Consider the following 14,042-nt stretch of genomic DNA (forward strand, 5'->3'; position numbering starts at 1 on the left):
CTGAAAATTTCATCAAAATCGGATGTAAAATTAGAAAGTTATGACATTTTAAAGTTTCACTTAATTTCACAAAACAGTTATATGCACATCCTGGCTGGTATGCAAATGAGGAGACTATGACATCATCCACTCACTATTTTTTTTGTATTTTATTATATGAAATATGAAATATTCTAGTCTTCTCCTCATCGTCAAGTGATACAACGATTAATTCCTCCCTGAACATGTGGAATTAATTTTCCTGGGGTAGACTTGACCTTTAATATGACTCTTTGATAGATTTGAAGTGTCATGACTTCAAGTCGACTTGGTATAGATGAACGAAGTAAATAAAATTTGGTATGTGTGGTTGCCCCTCAGATCAAGGGAGGTTATTGACGCGCACAAATTGATGCCTACCGCATATTTTAGTAGCAGAAATAAGTCCAACGTGCTCGGATTGTTTTTGGCAAACAAAAATGGCCAACAATTGCAATATTTTCGACATTTTGGAATAACAAGATGAAAGGCTCGTAACTCTCTGGGGATAACCATCTCTGTAACTCAATGACCTCTAGTTGGAAAACGTGTTCTCTTAAAAAACAACCGAGAATTATGACTGATAAAAGAACCCTAGAAACAAATCTTGAACCACGACCACATACTAAACTATTCTTCATGCTTCTAATTATTCATGTTCTAATTGATTTTACGTCTAAAACACAATTTCCATTTTCGGAATTTCCTATCATTGTCATAATCATTACACCATCATCGGTTATTTTTATTTTACAGATATTAAAGATGGATTCCGAATTGATGATCATCTTGATTTTAACATGTACTGCCACTTTCGCCGCTGGTCTCCCTGAACTTAGAGAAATTCGTTACAAAGACGGACCAGAACCACCAATGCCACCAGAAATCAACTACCAAGACGGACCAATGCCAGCAATGCCAACAAAAATGAGTTATCAAGACGGACAAATGCCACTAGAAATCAGTTTACAAGACGGACCAATGCCGCCAATGCAACCAGATATTACTTTCCAATACGAACCACTGCCGCCAATGCCACCAATAATCGGTTTACAAGACGGACCAATGCCGCCAATGCCACCAGAAATCAGTTTCCAAGACGGATCACTGCCGCCAATGTCACCAGAAATCAGTTTCTCAGACGGACTAATGCCACCAGAAATCAGTTATCAAGACGGACCACTGCCGCCAATGCCACCAGAAATCAATTTCCAAGACGACCTACTGCCGCCAATGCCACCAGAAATCAGTTTCCCAGACGGACCAATGTCACCAATGCCACCATAAATCAGTTTCCAAGACGGATCACTGCCGCCAATGCCACCAGAAATCAGTTATCAAGACGGACCAATGCCGCCAATGCCACCAGAAATCAGTTTCCAAGACGAACCAATGCCACCAGAAATCAGTTTCTCAGACGGACCAATGCCACCACTAATGAGTTATCAAGGCGGTCCAATGCCGCCAATGCCACCAGAGATCAGTTTCCAAGACGGACTTCTGCCGCCAATGCCACCAGAAATCGGTTTACAAGACGGACCAATGCCACCAGAAATCAGTTTACAAGACGGACCAATGCCATCACTAATGAGTTATCAAGACGGTCCAATGCTGCGAATGCCACCAGAGATCAGTTTCCAAGACGGACCACTGCCGCCAATGCCACCAGAAATCGGTTTCCGAGACAGACCAATGGAACCGATGCCACAAACGTCACCAGAAATCAGTTTCCAAGATGGACCAATGCCGCCAATGCCACCAGAAATCAGTTATCAAGACGGACCAATGCCACTTATGCCACCAGAGATCAGTTTCCAAGACAGACTACTGCCGCCAATGCCACCAGAAATCAGTTATCAAGACGGTCCAATGCCACCAATGCCACCAGAAATCAGTTTCCAAGACGGACTACTGCCGCCAATGCCACCAGAAATCGGTTTCCAAGACGGACCAATGCCACCAATGCCACCAGAAATCAGTTTCTCAGACGGACCAATGCCACCACTAATTAGTTATCAAGACGGACCAATGCCACCAGAAATCAGTTTCCAAGACGGATCACTGCCGCCAATGCCACCAGAAATCAGTTTCCAAGACGGACCAATGCCGCCAATGCTACCAGAAATCAGTTTCCAAGACGAACCACTGCCGCCAATGCCACCAGAAATCAGTTTCCAAGACGGACCAATGCCACCAATGCCACCAGAAATCAGTTTCCAAGACGGACTATTGCCGCCAATGCCACCAGAATTCAGTTTCCAAGACGGACTTATGCCACCAATGCCACCAAAAATCAGTTTCCAAGACGGACTTCTGCCGCCAATGCCATCAGAAATCTGTTTCCAAGACGGACCAATGCCACCAATGCCACCAGAAATCAGTTTCTCAGACGGACAAATGCCAACACTTATCAGTTATCAAGACGGTCCAATGCCGCCAATGCCACCAGAAATCAGTTTCCAAGACGGACCACTGCCGCCAATGCCACCAGAAATCGGTTTACAAGACGGACCAATGCCGCCAATGCCACCAGAAATCGGTTTCCGAGACGGACCAATGGAACCGATGCCACCAGCGTCACCAGAAATCAGTTTCCAAGATGGACCAATGCCAACAGAAATCAGTTTCCAAGACGGACCAATGCCTTCAGAAATCAGTTTCCAAGACGGACCAATGCCACCAGAAATCAGTTTCCAAGATGGACCAATGCAAGCAGAAATTAGTTTCCAAGACAGACCAATGCAACCAGAAATCAGTTTCCAAGACGGACCAGTGCCACCGATGCCACCAGAAATCAGTTCCCAAGACAGACCAATGCCACCAGAAATCAGTTTCCAAGACAGACCAATGCAACCAGAAATCAGTTTTCAAGATGGACCAATGCCACGAGAAATCAGTGTACAACACGGACCAATGCCACTAGAAATTGGTTTCAAAGACGGACAAAAGCCACCAATGCCACCTGAAATCATAAATCAGTTTCCAAGTCGCACCAATGCCACCAGAAATCAGTTTCCAAGAAGGAACAATGCTCCCAATGCCACCAAAAATCAGTATCGAAGACGGAGCAATGCCACCAGAAATCATTCTTCAAGACAGACAAATCCCACCAGAAATCAGTTATCAAGACGGACCAAAACCACCAATGCCACCAGAAATCAGTTTCCAAGACGGACCAATGATACCAGAAATTGGTTTCCAAGACGAAATAATGCTCCTAATGCCACCATAAATCAGTTTCAAAGACGGACCAATGCCACCAGAAATCAGTTTTCAAGAAAGACAAATGCCACCAAAAATCAGTTATCAAGACAGACCAATGCCACCAGAAATCAGTTTCCAAGACGGACCAATGCCACTAGAAATCAGTTTACAAGACGGACCAATGCCAGCAGAAATCAGTTACCAAGGCGGACCAATGCCAGCAGAAATTAGTTTACAAGACGGACAAATGCCACCAGGAATCAGCTTCAAAGACAGACCAATGCCACAATAAATCAGTTACCAAGACGGACCAATGCCACCTATGCCACCAGAAATCAATTTCTGAGATTGACGAATGCCACCAGAAATCGGTTTCCAAGACAGACGAATGCCACCAGAAATCAGTTTCTCAGACAGACCAATGCCACCGATGACACTAGAAATCAGTTTCGAAGACGGACCAAAGCCACTGCAATGCCTCAGATGCCCCGAGATATCAGTTACGGAGATGGACTAATGCCACCAGAATTCAGTTATCAAGACGGACCAAAGCCACCAATGCCACCATAAAACAGTTAAAGAAGAATTCGAACGTTGGAACAAGTTGGCTTGTGTGGAAACAGAAAAATCAAAGAATAAGATCAAAGCAAGTTTGAGAAAATTCAGACAAATAATGAGAAAGTTATTTTTCATTTGAATATTGCGATCACTAATGCTATGGAGATTCTTCGTTGGCAATGCGACAAATATTTGTGATGTCACATGTGAACAAATTTCCCTTTGGTGGACTATAAAATACCCCGAAAATTTATATTTTTGCTCCTTCTTCGGGTGATACAAACACTTTATCCATAATGTATTCTTTGAAAATTTGTATTGCATGCCCTCCTATAGAAAGAATACATGATCTACTGATAGAAGAGATAAAAGAGGCACTTTAAGTAAAATAACTATATAGAAAAGTATTGGAAAAGTTTTCCACATGTGATGTCACATGTCGCATTGCCAATAGAGGATCTACATTACAATAATGATCTAAACTTCAAATGTTCATAACTTTTTTTTATTATTCATTTATTTTTTCTCAAACTTTTGTTCATCTGTTTCTTTGATTTTTCTGTTTTTGTGCAAGCTATCCTGTTTCAAGGGTTTTATTTTCCTTTTAACGTTTTAACGGTTGAAGATGTTTCGAAGAAATGGTATATAATCTAATATACGGCGGGAAATATTTAACAGTAACCTAATTGGGGAGTTATTTTATTTTGTCTAACTAATCAGTCGGTAAATTTTCTTTCTTTATAAGTTATTACGTCTTGATACGTTTGAAATTATCATGTGTCGTTTAAAAAAAAATTCTCCTCAATTCATTAACATTGTTGCAATCAATGATTACGAAACCGACAAAAGTAGTTTTCGCACAGCAACGCAGAAGGATTCCAGAACATAACAAAATTCGTAATTTGCCCGTGCAAATTTAAATTTTCTAGCACCACTTTTAACTGTTCTAACTTAGTCATGCGTGCATTGAAAACGCTGAGATGGGCTTTAAATGAAAGAGGGAGAAGTGGTTCTTTCCATTGATGTACATCTCATAAAGCGAATTAATGATTATGATGGCAAAAAGTTACATCGAATTCCATTTTTTTCTGGGACGCCCTGTAAAATGAAGATAAAACAAAAAATAGAACATTCTCGATTTGTAAGGCTACTTTTACATATTTTTTCTCAATTGAATGAAGGTTGAGGAAATGGAGGGATCCAATGAAAAGCAGGGATTCTTGAGAGTGGTCCCCTCAAAGGATTGGTCAAAGATAAGAATATGTATAAAAACAAAAATGAGAAAAAAAAGCTGATGTGACGGTTGATAAAAAAATACCGAGACAATAAAGAATTTTACCGAGAGGATATAGGGTGGTGCACATGTGTGGTTGAAAGAGGAAACGAGGAGAGAGAAAGGAGAAAAAAGCAATAGTGAAGAATGTAAGACCTATGAAAGGAAATGAGTAGATAGAGCAAGGAAGAGAGACGGATAAAGAGAAAAAGAGAGAGAGAAAAAAAAGAGAGAGGGTACAGAGAATAAAGAAGTCGGGTACCGGCCGCTCCGTAAAATTCGCACGTGCAAATAATGCACGTAAGCGCGTGCAAGCAGGGCCAAATAATATGAACGATGTGCGAGAAGAGCCCATGGATATACCTCACCGAGGTCCTCAGGACTGAGTGCGGTATATCCTTTTGGCGAGTCAAGCACAGAGTTCATTATTTAGGTCCTCTATGCTCAAGAATGCGTGCATTGTTTGTTTTATACAAACCCCACCTTCCCCCATGTTACTGAGTTGCCCCGAATGCTATTTTTTAATCTAAATTCTAGATCACAGCGCAGACCTCGCACTATCCTGCACTCTGACGTCAGAGTGCAGGATAGTGCATTTGGTATGACGTTAGAGTGCAGGATAGTACATTTGTTATGACGTCAGAGTGCAGGATAGTGCATTTTAGATGCTATAGTGCAGTTCGCTGAATACCATGTGATTCGATTTGGACCAATCAGATTACAGGACATTCTTGGGAGCTGTAATAAAGTAGTTTTTGCACCGCAACGAAGAACGAATCCCAGAACATAACAAATGCCTTGAAAATGCAACTTCAAATCATATTGAAATATTAATTGTTGAGGGTCAGTGACGAACAGCAGTTTCGTCCGACGTTTTCAGAGCTGACGAAAAATGGCAAATATGCAGTTTGTCCAGAGGAATGAAACTGCTGTTTCGATTCACTGACCCTCGAGAATTAGCTAGACTTCACTGTGATTCAACTTGCATTTTTAATGCATTTGCTGCGTTGTGTACGATTTATTCTGCGCCACCGTGAATAGGAAAAACAGTTTCGTTCTAAGCTCCGGAGATGATCAAAAAATCGAAACTATGTCGGTTAATACCTTGGTCACATTTGCTCTACGGCGGCCGTACGGCGAGTCGAAAACAGCCGTTATAACTATTTTTTCCAACTACATATAGGTGGTTTGAATTAAAATTGATAAAACGGCTGTTTTCGACTCGCCATACGGCCGCCGTAGAGCAAAATGTGACCAAGGTATAAGAGTCGAGGACGAAACTGCTATTTCGATTCACCAAGCCTCGACAAAGACTATACTACAAAAACTCCGGTGTTGATTTAACACCAGCCCGGAATCTATATATGTCCACACCAGAGAAGTGTTAAACATGAGCACCAGTCTGGTTTTGGTCTAACACCAGATAGGTGTTTATACAACACCAATTGGTAATTAAACATCATCAGTTTGATTCCAAACTGGTGTTTCAATATTTCTCTAGTGTGGACATATATATATAGATTCCGGATTGGTGTTAAATCAACACCGGAGTTTTTGCAGTGTACATTCTCAATGATACCGAAAGCGTTTTGCATCGCGGTTGCGAACATTACGGGGGGGGGGCTTGGGGGTTCCTTAAGACTGAAGTTTTAAGTATATGTTAGCTATATTTCCACACAAGATCTCCGTGATGACTACCGGCGGCCTATTTCATTAATGCGAGCGTTGACCTGAAAATGAGCAATTTTGAGGACTAGGTCAGTTTCCATGGTTATTTCCATTTTATACACTATTTTAGATTCAAATTCTCATTTTCTTGATTACGTTAAGGCGACCGCACACCTTACGATTGGTCTGCGACCCGATTTTGGAATAACACGTAGTAGAATTTGATGCTAATATTGAGACATGAAATATCTTACTGTGTAATGTTCTCAATCATCATACGAATACCTATGTTCAAATCTGTGAATATGCTATCACCCTTCTTAGAATAAAAGCGAATTTAATATCTAGTCGTAATGACGTCATAGCAGTCGTACGATTGGCTATGATTTGAAACTAATTTGGCCTTTACTCCCAAATAAAGGCTTATAGTCTTTCAAAATGGTTATATTAGTATTCTTTCAATTAATTTTAACCTCAAATGAAATGAAATGATCCATTCACATTTTCAGAAAATGAGCAAAATGCGATTTGTTCCAAAATCGGATCGCGAACAGTCGTAAGGTGTGCGGTGGCCTTTATCCACTTACTTTACATCATAAACCGGCATAAAGAAGTGATTATTAAGATGGGTCGAGAAATAAACGGGGCACCCCCCCAGTTTTTTTACAGAAATTGCCACTTTTATCAAGTACATCAGGACCCCGTTGCATAATAGCTATCATCATGGTAACTTTGCATTAATCCTTGATTCTGATTGGCTGCTGATCATTTATCGTTACCATGGTAATTGCCATTGACTGGCAAGGTTGCCATAAAAGTAACTTTTATGCAACAGGGCCTAGGTATTTGTTTTCATGGAACTGCATGCTACATGTATGTTCCATAAATATGTCATTGACAAAGAATTCGAACTATGATAAGAATAAGCAAAAATTGATGTTTTGTGATAAATATACGTCCAGTGTACAAAGATGGGAGTTGTAGTTCTGCAACATCACAATTCGTGGTCGCATTGCTGATTGGAGCTGGAGGAGGGCCATAGTATTATTAGTGATTTCGGCATTCATCATTGCTCATAACTTTCTCATTGTTTGACCTGTTGGTCTCATACTTTTAAATGATCTCCTTTTATTTTCATACAGGCAAATAGACAGACAAGCAGTCTCAGCTCAGAAAAGCTGTCCGATTTGCCAGACGACAAATGCTGATTGTCAGGTGTGACTAATTTCTTTCTTTGACAGATATGCCTCAGTTCTTTTGCTAGTTAATCTATTAGCATTCTTGATTCCTTTATTGCAGGCACAACTTTAGGAGCTACAGTTTGACTTGATATGCAAATTAACCTCTATAGAAACTGTGTGTTGGCTTGAGCGATTATGAATGGAAGTGTGTGAGCTGATGTGTGGAGTAAGAGATAGTGTGAAGGGTTGCCTTTCTTGTATAGCTTGGGCAAGCACTGTGCCTATTGACTTTTGGAGAGAGAGGACCTGTGTTTTCCTTTTTGGCCTATTTTCACAAGTCAAGTTGTAAGTTGAATTATACCCTTACATTTCTTCTACTTTAATTGAAAGATAGACAGGTTAGAGAGTAATAATACAAATGCTGTTGGAAATGTGTATTCTGAATATTGAAATCTTAATTCACTGAATTATCTTTAATTTGTCCTTATTTGCAGTGGATAAAATATCTTGCTGTTAACATGCATTATGAATAATAATTACTATGGTATGATAAGTAATATCCTGCTGTATTATGATAAATACTGAGATTTATATTGATGGTTACTGTTACACACAAGCATTGGTTATGATTTACAGGTAGCTCTTATTACTGAGGATATTGTCTCGACTTCGGCCACGCCCTTTGAGTCTTGGCTTGACACCGGAGACGCCTTTGTGAGGCCCCTTTCTTTGTGGCAGCAACATTAGAAATTGTAAATTGACCGCCTGCTACCTCAGTGAAACGGCAGGGGACTTGAGCTCCTTCTTTGTGGATGTACTTAGTGAGACTTGGTGACAGTTGCTAAGGCATGGGCCAGCGCTCCAAACCTGAAAGTTAACTGGGCGATCTTCAAGACCGCGTTCTCGTGTATATTTTGGCCGAACCCTACTGATTCTTCAGTCAACAGTCCTCAACGCCTACCCTAGGTTTGATGAAGTCATATTAGGTGACGTATGCTTGTGATAGTTTTCATCAACATCTTTATAGACAAACCGTTTGTTTCTGAACTTACACTTCCCAAGTTTCAACCATATGTTCATGAACGCACCTTTTGGGACATCGCAACTGAATTTAACTGACACTCATGAATACAATTGACTTTGTCTTCTAAATGGGGTATATTGGCCAATATGCATGTAGGCATTAGTAATCTTTGGCATTTTTATACTGTGATACTTGATTAATTTGAAATCTGTTTTTTTGAGTAAGTTGATGCACTTATTAAGGTGATATTTATTAGTTGAACAATTTGATCGATTGGAAGTTTGTATAATTTGATATTGAATTGATTTGATTATTCGGTGTGCAACCAATTTGAGATTGTTTGGTGTTGATTAACTGGATAAGTGTTAAACGTGATGAGATTCCACAAGTCCTTGATTAAAAAGGGAAGTTAAAAGTATATTTCAGTGATCTATAAGTTTCTTTTGTTGAAGTTTCTGGCTCAAACCTGACAATTTGGTGCCGACACCCGGGATAAGAAAAAAAAAGCAGGTTGAGCCTATTGATAGATTATTTCATGTTTTATCTTATGAAGTTAGTAGGACCTTTAGATCATGGATAAATGGATAGAGTTTGCTAAGGAGCTGAAGTTAGAGGGAAAAGAATTGGCGGACTTTGTCAAAGAAAGGGAAAATGCTGCAAGAGAGGAAAGGGTACAATTGTTAGAACTGAAAAGGAATGAAATTCAAATTCTTCAATTGCAGAAAGATATTGGGGAAAATAAAGATGATGAAACCTTAGCAAGACCCTCATGTATGCCCCGTGCTCCCAAATTACCTGTTTTCCAAGAAGAAATAGATGATTTGGATTCATACCTTAATAGATTTGAGAAATATGCAGAACAACAACAATGGCCAAAAGAAACTTGGGCCATTAATCTTGGTGCCCTACTGACTGGTAAAGCATTGGAGGTTTATGCTAGATTAGATGGGAAGGACTCCCAAATTTATGAGAAAGTGACAGAAGCCTTGTTTCACCGATTCAATCTCACGGAAGATGGTTATCGGGTCAAATTTAGGAGTGCACGTCCTGACAAAGATGAAACCCCTAGCCAATTTCTAGCCCGTTTGATAGCCCTATTTGATCGTTGGACTAATCTAGCTCATGTCAATAATTCATTTGATGAGTTGAAAGCTTTGTTGATTCGTGAACAGTATTTGAGTAAATGCTCTTCAGAACTTTTGATTTTTTTGAAGGAAAGAGATGTTACAGACCTTGCCAGCCTTGGGAAGTTAACCGAACGATTTGTGGATGCCAGAAGATCTACATTTGCACACTACTACAATCCCGACAGGAGATTCAACCCTCGAGGGCAGAACCATCCTACATCGAACCAGCAAGAAAGAGCGCCCCAGCCTAGACAGCCTACTCGTCCCTCTGGAGGACTGTCTAGTAACCGACCCCGGCCTCCAAGGACTTGCTATGTGTGCAAAAAGACAGGGCATTTTGCCAATGAGTGCCCCTATCGAACCACGCCCACTCGTGCATCCTGTCTTCAGGAAACAGAAGGAGATTTGGAGACTTCCTTTCCTGAAGAACCTGCTATATCTGAAGGTGAGATAGAATTTGATCAATCACCTCATTTTAGCCATGATGATACCTCTCTACATCCTAACCAGGATGTAGTTGCTTTCTGTGCTTTCCCTCAACAGGCAGGAGAGTGTTGCATTGACTCTGACAAAGTTACTCTACGTTGTGGACATCAGCTACCCATCATGTCAGCAGCATGCGACGAAGGGCGACGTAGCCGAATGCCAGTGGTTGACGGGTTGGTGGGAAAACACCTTGTAAAGCTATTGAGGGATAGTGGCTGCAGTGGTGTTGTCATCCGTCGTAGCCTCGTTGAAGAACACGAGCTTACTGGACAGCACCGGCTATGCCTACTCATTGATCGTACGGTCAGGAAAGTACCAGTAGCTAAGGTATATATTAACACTCCATATTATACTGGTGTAGTAACTGCTTTGTGCATGACCAACCCTATCTATGATCTTGTCTTAGGCAATATTGACGGGGTGAGATGCCCCTCCGATCCGGATCCTGATTGGAAAGTTGATGTCTCTGCGCCTTGTAAGAAGCAAGCCGCAACTGAAGAAGTTCATGTAGTACAGACAAGAGCACAGAAGGCAAGACCTGAACCGAGACCTCAACCACTCAAAGTGCCTTCTCCTGTCACTGACATTGTCACCGCTGATGATCTGCGGACACAGCAAAAGGCTGACCCCACTCTAAGTCAGTACTACAAACTGGCAGAAGACGGCGATCCTAAAATTGGTAAGAATGGATCAGTTTCTACCTTTGTAGTTTCGAAGGGGATCTTGTATCGACATTATCAGTCGCCCCCAGAAGATGGGAACCATACAACTCAACAAGTAGTTCTTCCCAAGAAACTCAGAATTCAAGTAATGAAAATTGCTCATGAGTCTCTCTTTGGTGGACACCAAGGGATAAAGAAAACTAGTGACCGTGTCCACATGAATTTCTACTGGCCTGGAATACAGGGTGATATAACAAGATTTGTACAATCTTGTGACATATGCCAGCGAACGTTTCCTAAGGGCAGAGTTCAAAAGGTTCCTTTGGGAAACATGCCTATCATTGACACACCTTTTAAACGGGTAGCTGTTGATATTGTGGGACCCCTTGAACCAAGAACGCATAACGGAAATAAGTATATACTCACTATGGTAGACTTTGCCACCCGTTATCCCGAGGCAGTCCCTTTGAAAAATATCGAAGCCATTACCATAGCTGACGCACTTGTTGATATTTTCACCCGCATAGGCGTGCCACAGGAGATACTGAGTGATCGGGGATCACAATTCACTTCTGGCCTATTTCGAGAAGTGACCAAGTTGCTGTCTTTGCGTCAGTTGTTTACTACTCCGTACCACCCCGCTGGAAATGGGCTCGTGGAGCGCTTCAATGGCACACTCAAACTGATGTTGCGGAGGATGTGCGCCGAGAAGCCTAAGGACTGGGATCGCTATCTCGGGGCTCTTCTTTTTGCCTATCGTGAAGCACCTCAAGCCAGCCTTGGGTTCTCCCCTTTTGAACTCATCTATGGACGGAGGGTTAGGGGTCCACTCACCTTGTTAAAAGATATCTGGACAGAAGAAACATCGGAGGACCAAACCCGAAGTACGTATGAGTATGTGTTTGATCTCCAAAACAGGTTGCAAGAGACTTGCAAAATAGCCCATGAGAATCTCTCAAAAGCCAAAGAACAACAACGTTCCTACTACAACCAAAAGAGTCGCAATCGTGTTTTCAAGGTTGGTGATAAGGTTCTCTTGTTGCTTCCCACGGAGCACAACAAGCTTCTACTTCACTGGAAAGGTCCCTTTGCCATTGTCGGTAAGAAGAGTAGTTGTGACTATGAGGTCGATTTGAATGGCCAAGTCAAGCTATTTCATGCCAATCTACTGAAAGCATACCTATCAAGAGAGGATTCTGGTGTGGTAGAGAAAGGTGCTGCAGTGATAACCGAAGCACTGGATGTGGAAATGCCATTTCCCAACAAGTCAGTTTGCACCCAGATACCTGTACTGAAATCGACAGAAGGACCAGCAGAGGTGCATCTTGATGAGAGCCTTCATGCGTCCCAACAACAGGAGATAAGAAGTATGCTGAGTGAGTTTTCGGACGTCCTCACAGACTGTCCAGGAAAGACCAACATCGCTGAACATGACATCAAACTAACATCTGACACGCCATTTCGCAGAAAACAGTACACCGTTCCTCATGCATTACAGGAAACCATACGAAGTGAAGTGGATACCATGCTCAAGATGGGAATCATAGAACCTTCTGAGTCTCCGTACGCATCTCCCATTGTCCTCATTGATAAGAAGGATGGGAGTAAAAGATTCTGCATTGATTTCCGCACTCTTAACCGGATTACTGTATTCGATGCAGAACCAATACCAGACCCTGAGCACATTTTTGCTTCCATTTCTCAAGACCATTATTTCAGCAAATTTGATTTGACAAAAGGTTATTGGCAGGTTCCAGTAACGGACAGGGCCAAGCCTTACACTGCATTTCTCACCTCTGCTGGGTTATTTCAGTTTCGAGTCATGCCATTTGGGCTCGTGAATGCCCCAGCCACATTCACTCGGATGATGAGAAATGTCATTAGGAACTTGACTCACACTGACAACTTCATTGACGACATCTTGATACATACTCAAACTTGGGAGGAACACATCCAAGCGATTCAAGCCTTGTTAGAGAGGCTACGTGAGGTTGGACTTACTGCTAAGCCCAGTAAGTGTGAAGTCGGATGCCAGTCAATTCAGTTTCTAGGCCATCTAGTCGGCCATGGAAAACTTCAGCCTCAAAGTGACAAAATCGCAAATGTACAAGATGCAAATCCACCACGTACAAAGAAGGAGTTGCGATCTTTCCTTGGTTTTGTCGGATATTACCGACGCTTCATCCCAAACTTCGCAACCATTGCATCGCCACTGACGGATCTTACCAAAGCAAAGCTTCCCAATCTGATTGCATGGGGAGGTAGTCAGGAAGAAGCGTTCAAAACACTCAAGTCATGTCTGACTTCTTCTCCAATTCTACAACTTCCAGACTGCAGTCGATCCTTATATCTACGCACAGATGCATCCAATGTGGGTGTAGGAGCCGTCCTCCTTCAAGAAAGCGAGGGAACAGGAGAAATGTTCCCAGTCAGCTATGCTAGTCGGAAGCTCCAGCCCCGAGAGAAGGCTTATGCTACTGTAGAAAAAGAGGCTCTTGCTATAGTCTGGGGTGTACAAAAGTTTGAGCCCTACCTGTACGGACGCGAGTTCATTCTTCAAACAGACCACCAGGCGTTGACGTACCTCCATCGAGCGAAACAAGCCAATGCTAGAGTTATGCGTTGGGCATTGACGCTCCAGCCTTACCGGTTTCGAGTAGAGAGCATCAAAAGTGCTGAAAATGTAGGGGCCGATTTCCTGAGCCGGGCAGATGTAGGTGAAAAATAAACTTTGACACTTCCAATATGAATCCTTGAGCGCTGCTTTGGTTTAAAAAAAAAAAAATTAATAAATGAAAAAAAAAAAAAAAAAAAAAAACGGAAATGAGATTTTTTTTTTTT

At 41.8% G+C, this 14,042-nt stretch overlaps 1 protein-coding gene across 1 annotated transcript; it reads left to right on the forward strand.

The window, feature by feature from the left end:
* The first annotated feature begins 1,335 nt into the window (after positions 1-1,335).
* LOC135155557 (basic proline-rich protein-like) lies at positions 1,336-3,453 on the forward strand. The gene has a single exon (XM_064105028.1). The coding sequence runs from the start codon at positions 1,336-1,338 to the stop codon at positions 3,451-3,453; it is 2,118 nt and encodes a 705-aa protein (XP_063961098.1).
* Positions 3,454-14,042: the final 10,589 nt, after the last annotated feature.

The sequence above is a fragment of the Lytechinus pictus genome, chromosome 9, assembly GCF_037042905.1.
Source record: "Lytechinus pictus isolate F3 Inbred chromosome 9, Lp3.0, whole genome shotgun sequence".
Lineage (NCBI taxonomy): Eukaryota > Metazoa > Echinodermata > Echinoidea > Temnopleuroida > Toxopneustidae > Lytechinus > Lytechinus pictus.